The sequence below is a fragment of the Coturnix japonica genome, chromosome 2 (assembly GCF_001577835.2).
Source record: "Coturnix japonica isolate 7356 chromosome 2, Coturnix japonica 2.1, whole genome shotgun sequence".
Lineage (NCBI taxonomy): Eukaryota > Metazoa > Chordata > Aves > Galliformes > Phasianidae > Coturnix > Coturnix japonica.
The window spans coordinates 78,507,960-78,530,079 of NC_029517.1; the positions used below are offsets into that span (position 1 = coordinate 78,507,960).

Consider the following 22,120-nt stretch of genomic DNA (forward strand, 5'->3'; position numbering starts at 1 on the left):
GAGGAGCTACCTCAGTACTTTCAGGCTATGCTAAGCCAACTGTCCCAGTTGTGAGACTCAGCTGCGGGCCTTCACTGTCCACTGGTGTGGCTTGGATGGGGGACATGCATAGCCTGCAGCACCTGCAGGATGGAGACCCAAGCCTTCACTTACCCGATCTTCCAGCATAGTATTTCTTAGTTTTCACAATTACTTTCTTAGATAGACTTGTTTTGAAGCACATGTTTGTCTTCATAAACTTTCATATTCCAAAAGAAAAACATTAGATAATAAATCACAGAACAGGGGGCCTCATGGTGAAGCTGCTTTCAGTTCTGTTGTGCCAGAAGTAATGGAAGTAATTGGACTTCTTAAGGATTGTTCCTGTGCATCTCTATTAAAAAAAAAAGAAAAGAAATCATCCCCACAATCCAAATGATGATTAACTGACTTATGAGCCTTCCACAAAATGACAATACAAGCCATCTATTATAGAAAGTAACACTCAGTGACAAGTTAGTGCTAGCAACAGTTCCATGCTTTGCTATTGGATCCATTCCAGTTGGATGAATAGACAGAGTAATTCCCAAAATGCAGAAATGTTGCTGCTATGAAACATTCGGAGGACAACAATCAACCCTCAGCTTTGTAATGATAGGATTTTAAAAAATGGCCATTTATTTTAAAATAGCCTCTGTGGTTTGTAAAGCTGTTTCTACAGAATGCACAGAGGATAAGATGCACATATTTTTTGCAGGCTTTCAGCTGCTGGCCCCAAGTGCAGCTAAGAATTAGGAAAAGACAGATTGAATTTACATGATGTAAACTAGAAGAAGAGAGCAAGAAAAGATGGCTCTTAAATATGTACTTTATGTTCTTCTAGAAGAGGTGCAGGGCAGAGTATTTTTTCGCAGCTAGTAGAATCCAGTCTGACTGCAAAGGTATGAGCAGGGGAGCAGCTTAACAATAGCTCTATTCACCCGCAACCAAATTCTCAAAATCTGGAGTCTCACTTTTTGAATTCCCAGACTGAGCATCAGGCCTTGAGCTTAATTGGGGTAACTAAAAAAACGAGGGCAATCAAAATTATCACTTGGCTTTGATAATGCAGGCCTTTGCAAGGGAAGGACAGGGACTGAGCCAAACCCAACAGAGACGACGTGCAGCGCATCAACACAAAGACACCCCTGTGGGCACATGGCAAAGATGAAGATAGACATAGGAGCCTGCAGGGAGCAGTGATCCTCTGTGACTGAAAACTGTTATACTGGTTTACGAGCATTTTCAAAGCACCGCCGAATGCTACAGTGTACAAAGGTTGGAAAATTATATACAGAAGGGCCCAGTGATACCTCTGACATGAGCCAGGTGGAGGCACAGAGCTGGGAGAAGAGTCTTAAGGGATTCTGGCACATCCTGACTGCAAGACGCGACTGCTGCTGCAGACCTATGCTGCAGCACAGTTACCCTTTGGAGGTAAAGTGAAGCATATGATTCTATGGTTCTCTGCTTCTGCTGTCCCTAATCCCATGAGCTTCTTGCCACAGCAGCTCCATGACTAACATCTAGCTCCAGGTAACTATAAAGTAGCTATAAGAGATGAAGATTAAGGGTGCTACTTTTATTTATACCCTCTGGCTTTGTTTTTCATAACAAAGATGTCCTCTGGCCACTCTGGTGAGCAAGTTTACAATTTTGGAAACTGGTCTGCCACACCCATTGTATTCTGAATCAGCACAGGTTATACAACTTCACTATTTACAGGTAGCTTGATCTGTTTACCACTGCTGGGCCACTCGTTTCAGCTGCGGTAGTACACAGCTGGCTATGAAGGAGATGTAGCTACTGACAGGATAAATGTTATACAGCGAAGGAATAGTTGGTCCTTAAATTCCCTGTCAGTGGAACTACCTAAAAGTATTCAATAGTGAAGACAATGACAAGAGAGAAATAGAAGAAAGAGTTTCAAGCAATATGAAAGTGATTTGGTAACAACTTTCTATATAAAAAGTTGCACTGCATGCAGTTTTTCAGTCCTCAGCTGTGCTATAGCAACCTAAATATACAGAGAGGCAAATGCCAGAATCCACTTCCTGGCTTAGCCACAGCAGGATGGACATAACCAGTGGTTTGAGACCTAAAGAAGTTCAACTCAGCTAAACACGTAGGGCCCAGATTTATACTCTGGATATCTACAATGGCAGGAAGATGGAAAAGCGTTTTTAGAAGTTGTTTTTCTGGCCAGAATCAGAATTCTGCGTAAGGAGGACCACACAGTACTTTCTGCCTACTTGTTTCTGTGCGATCAGGAGGCAAAACTGTCAAGAACTCACCAGGCTTAGCAATCAGGTCCCCTTTCAACATGTGCTAAAACTGGAAGCCAAAAATTGGTGCCGAGGTTTGAAAAAGTTCATCTTAGTGAGAAGCAAGAAAGGTTAAAATGTGCTAATGCTGTTACTCATTGGGATTTATTCGCTCAGTTCTAATTTTAACTTTGGTTAGCCCAATAAAAGGTATCACATCACCGTCTGGGTAGCTGTCTTACAAAAAAACAATGCAGCTACCAATTTTCCTCCATTGGATGACATACTTGGGCAGTAGCCCTTTAAAAATGCTTCATCTTCTCTAGAGCACATTCGGTTTTCCATTCATTATTTTCCCGATGCTGAAAGCAATGTTATTCATCCTAGAGAAGAATAGCTACATTGTATTTCAAAAGTTTAACTAAAACGCTCTTTGCTGCAAGTTGCCTTTTTTCCTTCCAGGGTTTTAGAATATATCTACAAAGTGGCTGCTGGGAGAAATCATCAATTTATGATCAATGGGATCTGGTTAAAAAATAATTAATTAGTTTAAAAAAGAAAAGAAAAGAAGCAATATGGGAAAGAAATGAATTACACAACTGCAAAAGTGACTGCTATCTACAAAAATGTGGATGACGAGAACTCCTCTCCCCATGAGATGAGCTAATGAATGCTGAATGTAAAATGACTGTTAAAAAAGAAGGAAAGAAAGAAAAAGACAAAACTAGAAAAATAAAATCAGTTATTATTACACTGTATACTATCCACAATCTGGAATAATCCATACAACTATAACTTCTTTTGCTCTTGCTTTTTGTTAACTTCACCTGTAGTAATTACCTGAAAGTCAGCCTTTGCCTTCTTTAGTCCTGCTTGCCTGCAGTAAGGAAGCAGAGTCCACCCCTGCTTGGACTTGTTTTTCTATGACTATCTCTTGATTCACACCCGTGTAGGACTATTTAGGTGCCACCTACACAGCAATGATAAATCATTAGCTATTCTGAAAAGTCAGCCCTTTGTGTCCATATCCTTTTTTGGTTGTGTGGCCACACAAACACCTTTGTTTTCTGTCTTCTCCTACTGATGTCAAGCTGGTTGATGTCACTGCTGCTTGACTACCAAATGCCCGAATGCAATAATCCTGGGGGAATGTTCTCAGCCCCATGAGCCAGGATTCATCTTCATCTAGGAAATATACATTTGTCTGTGTCAGCTGTAATGGGACTTTTAGAACACAATCCTGATGGGTATTAAGGATCCAAGTGCACACTGAAGCTTCTTGGTTCTTTTTCCCTCCTCCTTTACTTTCCCTTCATCCCATAAGGGCCAAATCCTCACAGCTGGAATGCAGTTGCCCAAAGCAATAGGCAAGACAACCCAATACAAGTCATGGACCACAGGTATGTCCCTACCTGCAGCTGCACTTGGGATTTGCACTCTGATGTACATTAAGCAACTGTCCAGTTTCATGATAAAAGATATGTGTTGTGCCACTACGAAATACTTAACAGATGCTGTAAGCTGCCAAGACAAACTCTTTTTGTTTCTACTGGATCAGAAACAAATGCACCTTGTTAACCAAGCTGTATTACCACCAGTTCGTAACTACAATCATTGCTTGTGCAGAAGGAAGACACTGCCTTCGAACAGCTGGATAAGGCACTTCCTAGTTTCTGTAAAACATACATATATTACAACTTGACTGTTCTTCAATATTTATGGATCTCAACTGCCTCCAATTCATTATACCACCAGAGAAGAAAAAGTACAATAATCCCCTTTATGTCTCCTGTAATTGAATCCAACCATGATTATAATATATTGTGGGCACTTGAAGTACCTATTAATTATTGAATGCTTGCTTCATAATGAACTGGAATATCCTCTCCGATACACTAACTTCTTCATATATTCTTTTAAAAATTCCAAAATCCTGCAGAACTGGTCCATCCTTTAATATGAATAAAATAATAAAACCAATATAATAAGTAATTTTAGTTATCTCCCCAACACACTGTAGGCTTTGGGATGCTGTCTCATGAGATTTGGCAAAACTGGTCCAAGCTGTCCTTGGATCAAACAATTTGGTGCTCTTTCCTAAGGTTCTTAAGAATGGCATCTACGTTACATTCGTCAACAATGATTAAATGTCTCAGCATAATGAGAGGAGAATGGAGGTGCCAAACTTTAACAGTACATTAGATTGAGGAAATGGTAATATTAACATCAGTTTAGAAAAACTGCGGCAACTTTTTAACAGATAGAGGGCCAAGTTTTGTGTTGATAAGGTGCCAATTCAAGTGCATTCTTCCCAACATATCCTGCTAATGTATCCCTCCCATGCTCTCTTGATTGGAAAGCAGGAGAGCATGCTGCTCATTGCTTGGTTTCCTAAACTAATAGCACTGCTCTGTGCTGTTGAAAGCTGTCATACACCATCCTGAGAGTGACTTCATCTCAGAAGTGGCTGTCGTAACCTGTATAAAGTACTTTGAGAATTTATTTATTTTGAAAGGGCCTATTTAACATGTAGCATCACTCTCTACGGAGAAGCAACCACCATTTCTGGGGTGGAATGTAGTAGCTGTTTAATTAATACTGACTAGCTGACTCTCACAGATACAGATTCGGGGAATAATACCTTTTGGAGCAACCCACACAATGTATCACATTATCTAGCTAGGAGTAAATGGTGCTTATATGTCATCTTATTATGGCATTTGGCCTCCAGTAGAGGAGTATGGATGTTCTCCTATCACACTCTGTGGCAAAACACTCAGTTAAATTCAATTAAGGTAGATTTGGGCACCTAATCAGGTTACAGTAATGACTCATGATGACTGAACTCCAAGATTACTGATCAGGCAACAGCTCACATAATCAGAGCAGAGCTGTTATCTTGTTTCTGCAGCTGAATGTGCTGTCAGTCTGCACCCAGATGGAGCTGCAGTGGAGGGTGGGCTGTAAGCTGCAATGATTGTTCCTACTTAGGAAGCACTCCAAGTTTCTATTCTGCTCACAAAGATGAATCAAAATATCTTATCAAACACTGTTATCATTTTCCTCAGGAGTCTTAATTGTTTTTGCCAAAAATAATTTCCAAAAGGAATATTTATTTTATGATGAAACTACTAAAGTGGTATTAAAGTAGCAAACAAGTGAATAATACAATATGCTTATGCTAGATCAGGTGGAAAATACTCCCACTAGAGCTAACATCAATTTACATCCTGTAGCCTGAGGGTGTGGATCTATTCCAGGGCTCCTGGTTACGTCTGTGATTTCTTTCCGCTACTAAAAACACAATTTTGCTCAACCCTTTCATTTTAAGAATGAGGCTGAATATTGAAATTTTCAATGCAGCACGTTCTTTTGCAAGCATGCACGCCTCATGAACACACAGTAAATCTAAGCACATGATGGTGCATGTGAAGAAAATATAATGGAATTTTACTCTCTTTCCTGCTTTTGACAATATGAAACTCTTGGAAAATACCACAGTGTTTTAAAATAACAAATATATTTGTTTAAATGTGCTCGGGTGTTGCATTTTCTTTGTACTCTTTGCTACAACAGATGTAAAATTATGGCAAACAGGTCATGTTGTCAGATAATACCAGGTCAATACAACTAACTAGGTTAGGCCTCCATCCAATTAATTAAGTCATTTGCTGTACATTCAGTGCTAATAAACTTGCTAGGTGTCTCTGCTGTGATCAGCTGGTCTCTTGTACAGAGCACATTCTCCCCAAACTAGAACCTTTTATACAGAAAACTGCTAGTCATCATACAAAGGAGGAGGAGAAGACAGAATACTTAATATCACAGACCATTGTAAGAATTTACAATACAGGAAATGAGTGAGTAGAGAGGAGCTTTGGACTCTAAATATAAAGCAATGTTTTCTAGTCTTTATATGGCTATCATTCTTGTGTTGAATTTGGTCTACTGGAGTACTAGAATAAATTCTCACAGAAGCAATGCATTCAATAGCACTTCTAATTGGGGACACTTTTGCTAATTTGCAGAACACTACATGGCTTGGCCTCCCACTTGCTTCATCGTGGCCTGAGGGCATTCAATCACCTCTAGAGGATCATGGCCCATATGCAAACAAGAAACTATGCAAACTTAAACATATGTTGAGTTACAGAGGAAGAGCTAGGCCAGCTGCAGACAGCATATGAAGATATCACATAAATACAAGAGGAATCCTATGCTATGAGGCAGTGAATGAACAAAAGCATCATGATAGCAAAGGGTGGCTACAAAGCCATGGAAAACTCTAGCTTAATTTAAAAACAAATAATCAAGAAACAAGTTTGCTTTCAGGAGTATGGCATATATTTTGCAGTATCTTTGCAACAATTTTTTTGAAGTATTTATTAACAAGATCCTGTGATAAGAAGGAAAGATACTTGTTAAGTATGGGGCATAACCTGTATTTTTTTATGCTGAAAGGACTTGACGTACAAATACAATCTCTGCTCAGCAAATTTCTTTTTGTGGTAGTAAACTATTCTTTATAAACAATACACAACATTGAAACCTCTTTCTTAACACTCTCTGCACAGTAAGCACCAAAGAAAAGACAAGATACCATGAAAACAAAATTCAACCTCTTGCAAATTAAGAAATAATGTTTTTCTGTGCCATAGTTTAATAATAGTTGGACAGATGAATCAATCTGGGACTGAAAAACACAGTCCTGGACTGAACTCAGCATTGTGTTCAAAGCCCAAAAAAACCCTCAGAGCCCAGACCTTCAGATTTTGGTCATCAGAGCAGTAATTGTTTTAATCTGTTTTTCTAAACTTCAACACCATGAAAATAAAATGAAAGAAAACCCTCTTATACAATAACATTCAGAAAACAACGACCATAAAATATTTACCTGTTTAACAAAAATAAAATGCATATATTGTAGGTTAGGACTTACTTTAGAAAATACATTCCAAAGCATTATAGCACAAATATAATAAAAAAAGTTGCCATGACCCTCTGTTTCATTTTCAAAGTATTACAAAATTCACTTTAGATATAAGTATCCAAAATTGATATTAATAAAGTGATCAATTAATATTAATTTTTGCCTTTGAGCCAACTAAAAATATAAATTTCTCCATGAACAGCTGACTATTCAAACAGACTGCATATTTAAGCTCAGAAAGTAACATTTCTTATATGAGTAACCCTTTTGCAGACTAAAACGCTAGGTTTCTAGATATGACATTTATATTACAGACTCCGCATTACCTGAAAGCATTGTAATATTATAATTAACAAACATTTGATTAGACGTTACCCTAAAATCCCATTCAGAATTATTTGGTTGGTCAGCAATATATTTTTTTGGCCTCAGAAACACTGTCAATGCAAACAAAACATTCAGACCCCCTAACCTTCCAATGTTTCCTTACATTTTTTGGTTGGCCAGCTCTCTAAATTCAAAAAAGTAAGCACTGGGGGAAACAAAGTGATTTTTACACAAAACAACTGTATTTCTCTCTTAAATCTTGACAACACTATCACAATCCACAATTTAGCACAGTATACAAAGAAGAGGTCATTTATTACGACTGTAGTCAGTTCTACCTTTTGTTTTTTCTTTATGACCAGCATGTTTTCCCCTTTCTGCAACGGTATTCTCATGAGACCTCATTTTACAAAGCATCTGACAGAAAAGACAAATAAGAGTGCTTCTGAGCCTTACATGTTAAAACGATAGAAAACAAAAGTGTATGAAATAATTGACATGAGTGCCCATTCATTTACCCTAAATTCCTGATGAATCGAGGCAGCTCTGAGCACTGGGATCACATTCAACAATTACAATTATGACAGAGTAATGTATTTCTCATGGTAGTGTATTTTCCAGCTAATTTCATACACATATAGCTCGGCATTCTTTGGTCCAGTATTCCACAGCATAATGGCACTTAGACGGCATGGGTAAAATATAGTAGACTGTGGAGGATTTTTCTAGATTACCTAGCAGCCACTCACAAAAGAAGATTTGAGATCTATGGTTAAAGTTTAAGCCTGATAGCTAGAGTAATTGATTAGTTCTCCATGGATTTTCTTTGGTCATTGAGGTGTGTACAGAAACTACAGGAGATTATTTTATTGGGTAATTTTCACAGCGCAGCAGGATACCTTTACAATGGGCTGGATACTGCCTTCTTGACAAAAACTATGCGGAGGGATCAGAGTGAAGGAAATTCAACCAGCAGAATCCCTGCATAACAAGTAGGACATTTCCTTCCTGGGAAAGAGGCAAGAATTCTGGTACCACAGCTTCAGATCTCTGAGATCTTCTGGGGTTGTGAGATCCCGATCACTTCAATTCTAGAGGTATCAGAAACCTTACCCAGCGTTCTGGCCACTTTGTTCCATGTAACAGCTAACGTGTTGAAAAGGGCTCAACGAAATGTGCTTTTATCATGGTTACTGAGCCAGAGTAGGACCAAAGCATTAAGCAGCAGATCCATAACTGGTGCAAACTGGTTTTGTTTTGGGGGTGGATGCAAAAAGGTTGAAAGTAAATACGAAGGCAAATGAAAGTTGTAGGCTTAACAGATCCTGAAAAATGTCTCCTTTTAATCCATAGATCAAGTCTTGTACAGACCATAGCAACTATCACAACCCTTTCATGAAATTGGAGGGACCTTTTCTGTGGTTAGAACCTGAGTTCATGAAATCAGCGGGAGAGTGAGAAGTGGACATGGCTCATGCCATTGCAGAAACAAAGCTGAGACCTGCAATGCTTTCTGTATCTGGAACCTAAAAAAACCCACAGCTTCTCACTTTTTATGAACCAGCAATAGCCAAGAGAGAGCTTGTTCGTCAGATATCTGTCTTTACTCTTTACTCAGGTCTCACTTGTTTTCAGTTCCAAATATCTTCTTCTGATACCACACTCAGCTCGCTCTCAGGAACTCAGACATGAGTGTGACGCTTCCAAACCCTAGGCCAAGGTTTAGAAAGGTGTTTGGCTTGTCTCCTTTGTTGGGTGTTATATTTCAGGCAACTCGTATGGACCTGATTTTCAGAATCTAAGTGCTGAAACCTCTCAGCCCCTTCCAACTGGATTCACTAAAATTAAGGCACTCAAAAACTGCTAGTTAGTTTTGAAAATCTAACCCCTAACTAGAACAGGCTGAACCACAAGAAAAGCAGGAATAATAGGTGACCACAGAAAGATCCATGTGCTGCTGTGCTCGGGGTACTTAAAGTGTAAACTTTATTCACTTGGTAGTGACATTGTTAATGGCAAAAGGGTTTGCCCTTTATGTCCAGTAATCATATTTTACTCTGTATCTCCTGAGAGCAGGAGTTTGTATAAGCAATGAGGGGGAGTTGGGGCTGAAAAAGAGTTGATGGATTACCAGTTTTTTTCATGTGGTGAATTCAGCTGTCTGGAATGGTGAATGTTAGTACAGGAGGAAAAGAGATAGTTATCTTTTGTCAAAGCTGTGATATAGCAAATGTTAATATAATCTCAAAGGGAGGTATAGTTCAGAATATCTTAAAAAACAGATAAAACATATCCTGAAACAAAGGTTTCTTTTAACTATATGTAAACAGTCTTTGATCAACCAACAGAATCTTTAGGAAGGGCTGATGTATCACAAAACTTAACACGACATCCCTACCACAGCTGAGTAAGTGCATTAGCTTTGCTCGCAGAAAAGATGCTAATAGTTCTCAAGAAGATCCAACTGAAATGATTAGAACTGAACTTTTTTGTGTGTAAATTATCACAGTCCTCTTCTTCTGAAGGTTGTAATCGATACAGAGTAAAAAGGATTGGTACTGTTGCACTATAAATGCATTTGATATCAGATAGAAATTCCTCCTGAGGGTTGTCTTCATATTTCATGGCTTTTCTGCTTCCTCTGCTGCATCCTCAGACAAACCTATATAGGAGAAAGAAGATGCTTAAAAATTCGCTGTGCTTGGCAACTGCCTATACTCTATTGTTGATTATTGGTTTGTAAAAGCCTTGGTTATAGCCAGAGGAAACAATTTATTACAAGCAAAACAGGATGAGAATGTGTAACTTGCAAATTCAAGAACTCAAAAGCTTAGGAATACAGTAATTAAGGCAGTGAGGGCATTTGCATATCAACTCAATTTCGTATATGATGGACGAAGGCACCCTTAACTTATAAAATTGTAGACTACTCTTAAATGTGAGGAAAAAATTGAAGAGAACAACTAGGCATACAATCTAACACATGGTTCTCTTCTTGATCTTTGCCTGCATCCTTTTACAGGTAGAATTAGCAACACAAGTTGAAAACAGTATAAAATTACTCTCTGTAAACTTATTATGGATGTTTGTATATTTATTTATTTATTTTAAGACTTTGGGAAAGGGGAGAACAGCAAAACCCCTGTACAGAACTTCAGGTTTAAACCAGGAAAGGATGAGTTTCTTATTTTCCAGTATTTGTGCAAAGGTTAATTCTTGGATTGGATATTAATCTTTGCAACTATGAGCCTAAAAGAATCAGAAAAGTGGGTAGAAACCCATATAAAGTTGCTTGAAATATCTACAGAGAAAAGGAACAGTGGATTTGCATATGCACATATTTTCATGACTTAATTAAAGTGATTATTTAACCCCTCAGTTTCTTACATGTCCACTATTACTTTAGGCTGAAAATTATTTAACTTAAATCCTTTTCAAATTAACATTAAACAATCCAAAATAAATTGGTAATATATCCAGATGATATTTGAATAATAATACAAAAAACACACAGCTTTTAGACATCTCTACAGAAGGCTTAAATCCCTACACATTCAATAGGTCAGCAGCAGAACTAAATTTGATTATCCAATCTTCTGAACACGTGCCTTTGCATTGTCCATAGGCCCAAATACCTTCCTAATCACATTCACACAATATCACAAACAATCTACATCATGTAAGAAAATAATAATAAACTAAAGGCTGTCATTTAGATCCAAGCAAGTCCACGTGAACAACAACATCTACATTGCTTTCTCTTGTTTTATTTTTCAGTTTTTGGTTTGTTCTATCAATGTCCTTTGGTGCTTGGGGATTTCAGCATATGCGTGAATGGTTTTCATAGCTGCTGGTAAGTTAAACAAATTTTACCTCCAGCCTTGAGTTTGAAGCAAAGTGTCAGTGAAGCTAACAGAGCAGATCAAGGATAAAATTGCCAAGATACAAAAGACTAAAGCAGTAACATTTAAGCAACAGCTGGAAGCCCAAGCCCCCCAAGGATTCTGAGGTCCTCCTTTACTGAAGTTGGTGGTTTTTTTTAAAGAACAATTCAAAACACCATGTTAAGAGCTGATACGGGTTTACAAAGGTCAACGTCCCAATGGCAGTTCCTTTGTTCTAAACTCCTCTTATGAGACAGCACATGCTGAGATGCCAAAGGGACAGGCAACAGGTCCCATGTTGCTGCACTAATGATCTAGAGGATAGAGGTAGGTAGCATGATAATGAGATGTGTGGAACGTAGGAAACGCTGATGAGCTACAGCCACTAGAGAGGAGAAAGAAACATTGCTCTAGGACCTGAGAGATTCACAAGGCTCAGAGAAGATAAGATTCCATTTAAAATACATTATGGGACTAATCTTAAACACAGATGGTTGCTGAGTAAAGCCCCAGAGAAGTAGCATAGTAGAAAGAGCTTAGAAGACATGCATTCACAGCGAAATGGGCCACGTAGCTCAATGCAGTTCAGAACCACAGAAGCCACTGCAGAGCCCTCAGTTCCTGTTCCTGACTATATAGCTTTGTTGAAATCACATCTGCAGCTATTTACAGCTCTCTCCGCTACATAAAAAGACACTGGAGAATGCCTTCCTTTCCCACCACAGTCAGGGAAGAGTTTGCAAACTGCTTTCTGCACACTCTTAGAAAAGTTGGACACACACATAGTTAAGAAACAGTAAAAAGTGGTATGCTTATGTCAGCTGTTTGTCCCCAGAGAGAACAGCCAAAGATTCACCAAAATGACCCAAAGGCACCGATCTGTGCGTTAGCACTGCTCACTGGGTTGCAGACCTCAAGATGAGTGACAGTGCTACTGCACCGAGCCCCCAGTGCCTGCACAACTACATTTGAGGACATAAAATAGCACCCAGGATACTGCTTTCACAAACTGTTACTACCATGACATGCACTTCTTACAAATAATTTCTGTGTCTGTTTCAGTAAATTGCTGTGCAGAAATGAGGAACATGAACGGTGACTTTAAAGACCGGGAAACACCGTGAATCATCTAAACCTGATACATTAGCTGTAATCAAGGGCTGGCAAAACTGACACAATATAGCAGAAGTTACCTCAGCTTCATGAAGCTTTGCCTGACTGCACTACACACAACTACAGGTAACCTGGAACACTGCTGTGCCTTTCAAAGAACTCCTACATGAGTAAATTGCAGGAGAGATGAACAGAGAGATGAGGTATAGACTGCGGCAATTTTTATTGTGTAACTCAAAAATGGTAGGCGATATGAAAACACAGCTTGCAATCATGAGCCTTCCCACCTCAACCCTGTACTTTTCAGTATGCAGCATTTACTAGTCAGCTAGGAGAACAACATAAATCTAACATCATTATCTGCCATACGCTATTTGTAGCAGGTCAGATGACTAATATCAGAGAGGTTTCTCCTCAGTTTATCCTGACAGGCTTAGGCAGAACCTAAGAAATACATGGTATAAAATGAAAAACTCTGTAGATGAAGGCTCCTCTATCTTATTTCATCCCAACAGAACAACAGTGGTCTGAACACACACTTAGACAAACGAATGCTAAAGAGTTTTATGCCTAAACAGTTATAAACTGGGAAACGGTGCTTTTAGAAGCAACCATAATAAACTTTAACCCATGTGTATTAGGCTACCCAAGAGCTTTTGGAGACAAGTTTTCAAAATTTAAAGCATGTGATTAAATGGATGTCCTGATTAATAACACGAGGCTGCATGTATCTGAAGCTAAAAATAGAGTCCACCTTCAATCACTTAATTAAATCCTCAAACTATGCTGTGTATCTCTCAGTCAGAGCACATTAGCGCCCCTGTGAAAGCCACTTCTGTGAAGCAAAGACATGGAATATTTTAGTCATGCCAATTCACCCCTCAAAAAGCGTAACTTAATGCATGCTACATACACAGAAAATTCATCTGTAGATTAAAAAGCATTTTTTGAGCATCAAAACCTGAAAACCAAAAGATTGAAGAAAATCAGTTATAGTTACAAAAACACCAAAGACAGAAGGAAAAACATCAAACACCTTTCTTGGAATTAAAATAAACAAACAAATTGATAAATTAATTAATTAAAAGGAGAAATGATATTTGAGCATGATGGAATAAGGAAGCAGAAGAGAGGTAAAAGGATCATTTTCTGTAGTCATAAATTGTTCATGCTAAGCATTATGGTGTAAGGTTTAAAGATGTTCAGGTTAAACCATTAGGCAATGGAAGAAACTACCTAGGGAGATGGATGAGTCAAGGATATGAGAAGTTTGTCAAGATAGGGTAAAAGAAATCCTAGTGGGGATTTGTGAAGAAGATACACAGCTTTCAACTGGATGACCTAAGGGATCTTCTCCAATCCTATCATTTATGCTGCTATGATTCATCCTAAGGAGAACATTTTGGACTCTCATGAATTACTGGCTGAGTTTCTTGGATACTATTGTACATTAGTCTACTCTGAAGCATGCATACAACTAAGTCAAAGTTGGCTTTGAAGTACTTAATCTACAGTATTCAACACTTCCCAGTCTCTCTTTCATACAGTGACTCAGAAAAAGGACTGCTAAAACAAGAGAACAAAAAGTTATTTTGAGTTCAGATAAAGTTAGAGAAGGGAGGCACCACTTTCCTCAGCTCTTCCCACTAAAAAGAAAAGAGGAAAAAACCACTCCATCTCACGGCCTGATGGGTAATTTCGCTATTTGTAGATCAGACATAAAACAGCCTTAAAAAAAAACACGCTACAGTTTTCAAGTAACTTCTTCATAAAATTCTGGATGCAAAACTAAATGTTCCAAATGACCAAAGTGAATAGCTCTTTTTGCTTTTTTTTTTTTTTTTTTTTTTTTTTTTGTGTGTGTGTGTGTGTGTGTGTGTGTGTGTTAACAAAGGAAGACAGATTTTTCCTTGCACCTTCAAGTCATGTTTCCAGAAATCATAATTTTCTCCTTAGAACGCCATCTTCTCACTGCTAATAATTTTGATTAACGTCATAAGCTGCCTGAGAAAGTATATACAGCTTCCTTTTTTTTTTCTCAGCATATGATCCTTATTCCATGGACATGATCCAAAAGGTTTTTCAGAAAGCTTAAGAATGTAACAATATCTTGCTTATCCCAATTTAGCCTGGAGTGAAAAAGGGATTAGTGTGAAACCACTGACTTCAATGCAGTGCTGAAGACCAATCATCATGATGGACAAGCTACAAACTTTCCTACTGTGTGCTGTTACAGGAAAAAGTGGACTTGATCAATACTTGACACTACTTTCTGCGGAATAATAAACTGAAAGAGGGCTTTACCATTCCCTCTCAAGTCACCAGTGAGCTACTGATCACTACATACATGATTTTGAAATGATCAGACTTTTGAATCTGAAAGGGGAGTGATGGTAGACAAATGAGTGGGAAGCATGAACTGACTCATTCATTAAAGAACTGGGTAAATAAAAGAAATTTGCTTTACATTTAGCAAGTGTGCCTGAAAGCAAGGAGTTCATTCCATGAACTCTTCTTTGTCTGAAGGGGCTATCTACACCACAGGATGGATAATGTGAGACAACAGTTTCCCTTACTCTCTTTTCAATATGTCCTCTACTGCCATACAATGGGTCCAATTTACACAAAACTAGTATCACTGCAGTTTCCAAACTGCTGCAATATAGCACTGTAGCCTTTACCTTGAGTTTAACAGCATTTATAAACGTTGCCAAAATGTTCTTTTGTCATTCTGACTTAATTGTGGCATGTAATTGCAGTGTAAGATGTAATAGCAGTGTAACACAAGAGAGATAACAAGCACCAAGGAGGTAACAAGTAACAACAATGTCAGCATTTAACAAATGCTCACGGATTATTATTTTTTTAATTAACTTGTAAACACTTCAGGGAGTTCTTGAGCATTTGTGTCCCTAGGCTGCAATCCTCAATGGAGATTCTACAGACATGGGCATTACTGCCATTCAGGCTGAGTGTGAAAAGGGGTGCATTAGGGAAAGTTACAATAACTTAGAAGCAACTTTTTATTTCTTTATTTTCTGAAGTATAGCAACTAAATTGCCCTCTTAGCAAGTTTATCCTGCTAATGAATAATCTGTGGCGTGCTTATGTTGTTTAATACTGATACCTTTAACTTTCATTACATCTTCTTTTGTACACACATATATCCATACACATCTCTAATACAAAATCTATTGAGAACCACAGCACCAAGAAAACATTAGAGCTGCCAGCAGGAATAAACAAGTAGATTGAATTACTGCCCATCTGTTTTGGGAAAGGTAAAGAGGTATGCAACAGGTTGCAGATCTTAGGATTACTAAAGCACTCAAGCTGTAAATGGTTAAGAGTTCAGAGTCCCATATTTATATAATCCTGTACATTTCTGTACTTTCTTCATGTCCTTCAGCTTTATATTTGGAGAATGCCCAAGAGACGTGAAATTTATCTACTGTAAAATTACAAAACTTGAACACTGGGAAAACCAACCAGGAACATCACCAAAAATTCCCCAGGAACAAAATGTTCTTCTTCTAAAAACCATGACAATATTTATTTATTTATTTATTCGTGTATATCTCTGTATACTGTCATATGTGCATATATACATAAAATTGAACTGGAAATAAGTATATTCTAAAAAAGGATCTAGCTTGTGCTCATAGCTATCAACACAGAAAAAAGAACAAGAGGAATGGGATGACGGCCAGTTTGAAGTAATGTAAAGCTTTGCAAGCAGCCCTCTAATAACAGTATTCTGAACTCCACTCAGGAACAACTAAGGGAAAAAAAATAATCCAAAGATTATTACAAAGCAAACTGAATGTGCTTGCAGGGAGACAAATGGTGTAAAAAGCATTTTATCTGTTGTGAAATAAAGTAACTGGTCATTAGTGTGGGAAATGCATTTTCAGTGAAGACTAAAATTTGACTGAAAGGTGCTTATTTTCCCCAAATACCTGGCTTGTCACAATCAGCTACCAGATCTTTAATATTTTCCTAGGAAAATCTATAAATTAATTCTAGAGAATTGATCGTTTTCATTTGAAGATAACTACATTCACAATTCAGCCTGGACAGATTATTTCTTGCTGGGAAGTGAATCCCTAAAAATGAGTTTGTCCCTCAGTTGTCAAATCTCCATTCAATCTAATTAACTACCAGATTATGCTAGGGCAGTAAACTAATTCAGTGAATTCTAAGGCAAACATGCACAAGAAAAAAACTAAAACTTAATTATGGCCACAGAAATGTCAATGCTTTTAATTATTTTCTAATAGAATACTTATTAGAATTTATTTAAGAATTTGTTTAGTAGAAATTTATTCTTCATTAGGTTTACATCTTACCATGCCCTGTGACCAAAAATCCTACCAAATATTTCAGAAAAGTTGTTTCTTTAATAATTTACTGTCAGAAAACAATATGTACATTTGGGCTATGTACATTAAGGTTTGATAGATCAAACTATATTAAAATCAGAGTCTTAACATAGATAAAATTCTTTGCTTCTTCCTGGGGAGAAGTAATGTCATAGTAGATGGCCTTCTGACTGCTTGATTCATTGTGCTGTTCAGTTGAGTTCTCAGACAGACAGATTGGACAGCTGACTATTAACTAAACCCTTTTTTTTTTTTTCCCCCCACACAAGTAATCACCATGACAGATAGGCAAAGCACCAGGAGTAAGTTAGCTCTAGGGCAAGATTTTCCACCATTTTCATATGAATGGTAGGGAATCTACCACCCAGCAACAGTCTGCAGGAAGACCTAAGATCCTTCATGGGTATGAGATGTACATATTACAGATACTTTGTACTCTTACAGGCTGGCCGCATCTCATAACTGACATCTGAAGAACTACAATCTTCCTGATAACAGCATCATTCATCATTTACCTCTGTAACTTCAGCTAATATTAAGCAAACTTTGCAGCTGAGATATTTTACTCTGAAAGATGCAGATGTAGGTCAGACAAGCCATCTGTCAGATTCCTGCTGAATTTGTCAGATCAATTTGGCCGTACAACTGTAAATTCCTTAAGCATTTTTCATATTTCCAAAATCTTTTGGATTTTCATTTCACACTGAAGTGTCAGTTAACAGGTCCCAAACTAGGCAAAATATTTCAGTTCCAGGAGAAAAAAGAGAAAACTAAATCAATCTTTGGAGGTAGTGTTTGTCACAGAATAACACATTTTCTAATGCTATAATTTAGTTTATTTAAAAAACATTCACAGAGCTCTACTCATTTGCATGTGCTTTTGCCTGATGTAAGTAAGTCGAAGCAGTGCAGTTATCCTTCATTCACGATATAATTGCCATAATGAAGCTTTCAACAAATGCACATGCTAACTATATTAGGCTTTGGCCATCATCAACTTGAGAAAAGTGTGGATTAAGAAGTATTCTAGATTTATATGGAGGGGAGAAAAAAATCACTGCATCTTTTTTATGGTACAGGCAAGTGTTCAGGACCTACACTGTGCTCCTACTGCAAGCATAACTTCTATGGCCACAGAATAAGTTATGTAAACATGACTTTCTCCAGTAGAGATTTTCCACATTTTCTGTATTGTCTCCAGAGAACAGTACATATAAGCCCACGGCTTCTCAGTACTAAAAAGATACAACAAAATAGAATAAATTCCAAATAGAGCACTGAAAATAATAGTGTGATTCCATGGAAAACACAAAAGAGAAAATAGATACAGGCAAAGTAACATTAGGAATTGTTTAGTGCAATGAAGAGATACCAAAGAGGATCAAGAAGATGGAAAGGAATCAAGGATCACGGAAAGGACTATTCAGCTTGTTTTAATACCACATATTCTTCCAAGAGAAGCGGTGGAAGCCATATGACTTATGACATTTGCAAATTAGACCAAGTACTGCAATGAAGACAACTATTTGGCAGCGTCAAGGAGATGGTCAAGCTGATATAACAGGAGTTTTCCACTTCTAATTCCTATTATCATACAACAGATCTGAGGTGCTACAGATTCCAATGTGCTTTGTAATATTCAAAGAAACGTTAGTTTTGCTTACCACCAAGCATTCAGCAACTGAATACCCTTCAGTATGATGTTCCTTTTAACAATGGAACATTGCAGTGAAAATGATAAAATCATATCCAATATTTCCACAGATCCTTCTGGAAATAGCATCCAACAGGATTTTATGCTTTAATGTCATTTTTCCTTTGGAGTCTGGTGGGAGAAAAGGCTCCTTAAGGAGGCAGTTTTGAAGGAAAATGTGTTTGGGAAAAAAAAAAAAAAAAAAAAAAAAGAAGAAGAAGAAGAAGAAGAAAAAAGAAAAACAAAGGAAAATGTAATACTTCTGTGTAATACTTTCCAAACTTGAATTTTGTACATTCCTTTTAAGTTACATTATATGAGAAAAATTCTCTATGAGTTTTTTCTTTCCATGTGCAATCTTTTGATAAGTCTCAGTGTTGGCTTCAAAGCAAAAGAACAAAATAAAAGAGACTGTGTTAAAACAACAGATAAATTCTTGTCTAACTGGACACTTGCTTGTTTTCCTGAGATATTACCTTTGTAAACACAAAGGATGATTTTGAAGGGTTAGAGGTGTAATGAGACAGCAGTTTGCTAAGTATTCCAGTAAGTGTTCTTAATTGTCTTAACAGCTCACTATACTAAAATATGTAATTCTCCTTATTTCTACTCCTTTTCCACTGATATCAGTCTTGTCTCATACAGATGGAAACTACACCCCTGGATATCTTTAGCTACTATTACCAAGTGATCCTCATAATAGTAGCTAGAATGGCAATTTCAGTACTCACAACAAAGATTTTAAAGTAACTCAAATTTGATGATCCTATTAAGGCCTAAATCTGTGCATTTCTGAACAATTAGAAGTAATTTCTGAGCCCTCCATGCTCGCACCAAAACTGGCAGAACCAAAGGGAGGGCAGCACTTTGCAGGCCTGAGCCTTTTAGCACCTCCAGAAGGACTGCTGGAAGCCAACATGCCTCCAACTAAGGCCTGAAATGATGAAAGTAACAGTTTTAAATGTATGGATTTTCTCATGCACTCAGGAAGCAATAAAAACTAAGTATAGTCAGACTGCAGGAGAGTAATATAGCTTTCATCATTTTCTGTGACTTCAGGGAAAACAAGCTGAACTTTTATAGACAGGCAATTCAGTTTTGCAAATGTTCAGAAAACTGAAGTGGGATTTCCACTGTAAAGTTATATTCAAATTATTGTTCTCTGCAAGCACAATGCTGAAAAATAAAAAGACTGACTTCATGTAAATGAGTAGGTCTACTGCGACACAACTAACTGCCTTAGATCACAGGCTTCTCAAACTGAACTCTAGTGATGCTCTGAAGACTAAGCAATTTTATTCTGGTGGTTATATAAAGTTATTTACATATTATCAATAAGGTGGAGTGGCTGAACCAAACTGCAAATGCAAAGAGAGATACTTTGAGGAGAACAATTGGTAAACCATTTCCAGAACAAACACTGCAATATAGAGAGAAAGAAATCCTTCGTTGAGCATTGTTTCAATTTGTCCACCGAATCGCAGTTCCTTCCAAATTCAGAAGTTTAGAATATCCTCAGTTGGAAGGGACCCACAAGGATCACTGAGTCCAATTCTAATTTAAATCACCAGCTCAGAGTGTTTAGAAGTGAAATGTCAAATTCCAACACAGTTAAAGTGTAATGCCACAGAGAATTACTTTGAATAGTAATATATATTTAAAATCAGATACTGCAAGCACTTGCTGCAGTTATGTGTAAGTAATTCCACTAAATTGAGTCCTCAAGCATGTACACACACAGAAGCAGTGCCTAATTTTCACAGTAAGATTTTAAGGTGTTAGTTGATCTCCTATTTTATTTTGATATGAGCAGCATAATGTTACCAATTATTACCAATTAATACCCCCAGAAAAGATCTCTTTTGAAGTCTGAAAGACAGGTTTTCTAGACTCAGCAATTACAGCTATATAACAGAGAAAGAGCCACCTTTGGGGCTGTTTACCTTCAGTCTTCTTCTCATCCATCTGACACAACCTAAAGGCAGTTCAGTCATCCTTGAGGGTAACATGTCTGTCGGTGAAATCTTAAGGTTCTTTTTTATACCCGAATTAACGTTATTCTTCTATACCTGATACAGATAAGGCTCACAAATCTATGGTTGAAGACAGCATCTAGGCCAGTGTTATTTGTTCTCATTTACTTAAGCAATATTGTATGTCTTCCCAAGAAGGCAGAGATTCACATTTTCACAAGCTACCTTTAAGTCACTGAAAGACTTCCTCAACAATATAAATCTATTCCTACATAGCAGCTCATAGGCCAGAGTTCTAAGACTCATGTTTGCTCGCTGAGCGGTCAATCACTTATGCACAATACTGAATCAGTTGCAATTTCAGTTCAGAAAGCTGATTCCAGTCATTGAAGCATATGATCAACTGAGATCAGCAGAATAAAAATTATCAGTACTGTGTTGAAACTATTGATATTAGCTGGGTGTATGCCTAAGCACATTGCCAACAAAGAATCCAAGCACAGCCTTAACTGCTTTCCTAAACAATGCTTTGTGTATCATTCTTTCCTTTTCCTCTGTCCCCTCCTCCTTAATTTTGCTGATACTATCTTAAACACCAGCATAAAAGAACTCCAGTGAAGGAAGCAAAACAGAATAATAACAATAAAAAAATCTTCATTTTTCTTCTGAATGAAATATAAATGTTAATGAACAGTACTGACCCTGAAAGAAAAATGATTTTTTAAGATCTTTTTTCCCATTTTCCTGTGTATATGATTTGCAAGTAATGTTGGTATGGATTTATATTTATTTATTTATTTATTAATCCAAAAAGAACCCAGTGACATCATCTAAGGAAACACCTAATCACACATTACATTTAATTTGATACAAATTTGCTTAACTTATACTTCCTTAAGAAACAGATGCTTTTTTGTCTCCAAAGAGTTCTCAAAGGAGTCTTTGCTCCAACTCATGATCACTTCTGATCTCTCACTGTGGGAGAGCTTTACATCAAAGTTCACACAGAGCTACAAAAGCCCTACTGGACTCTCAAGGTGGTACTTTGGTGAGGGGGGGGGGGGGGGGGGGGGGGGGGGAGGGAAGGAAGTTAAGATCACACAGTTGTTATTGAGATAGATTTATCAAAATGTAGGCAGAGGCAGTTTGTCTGCTGCTAGGATCTTGCAAAATGTATGCAATTGCTTCTCTCCCAGTGTGTTAGCAGTTGCTGCTCTTCTTTCTCTAATGAGGGATTTTGTTGGAAGAATGGTAATATACATTATGTGTAAGATGCTTTGAGAGGAGCAGTGAGTTAAATTACAGGCCCTTCTTGCCTTTTAACCCTTACTTGCAGTGCTGTGTAACAGTTTTCCAATCTGTCATCCATGAAGTCATGGTCTGCAGCCCATGAAACCACATTAAACAGGAAAATAAACATAAATCTTGCAGTTTTTTTCAGCTAGAGGTGCAAAGATAAGATCATCTGCAAGAAATGGGCCAGCAGAAATCCATGATTGTGAAAGTGTGAAAGCCACTCATTTAATTCTGCGTGAA

The 22,120-nt window shown here is 37.6% G+C and overlaps 1 protein-coding gene across 1 annotated transcript in view; it reads right to left on the reverse strand.

Annotated features, from left to right (window-relative positions):
* Window positions 1–7,046: 7,046 nt before the first annotated feature.
* The window catches only part of BBS9 (Bardet-Biedl syndrome 9), a 255,445-nt gene continuing 240,371 nt past the window's right edge, over window positions 7,047–22,120 (reverse strand). Inside the window, exon 23 of the mRNA XM_015855026.2 lies at window positions 7,047–10,201. Within this exon, the coding sequence (XP_015710512.1) occupies window positions 10,161–10,201 (41 nt within the window). The 3' untranslated portion in view covers window positions 7,047–10,160. The remainder of the gene's footprint in view (window positions 10,202–22,120) is intronic.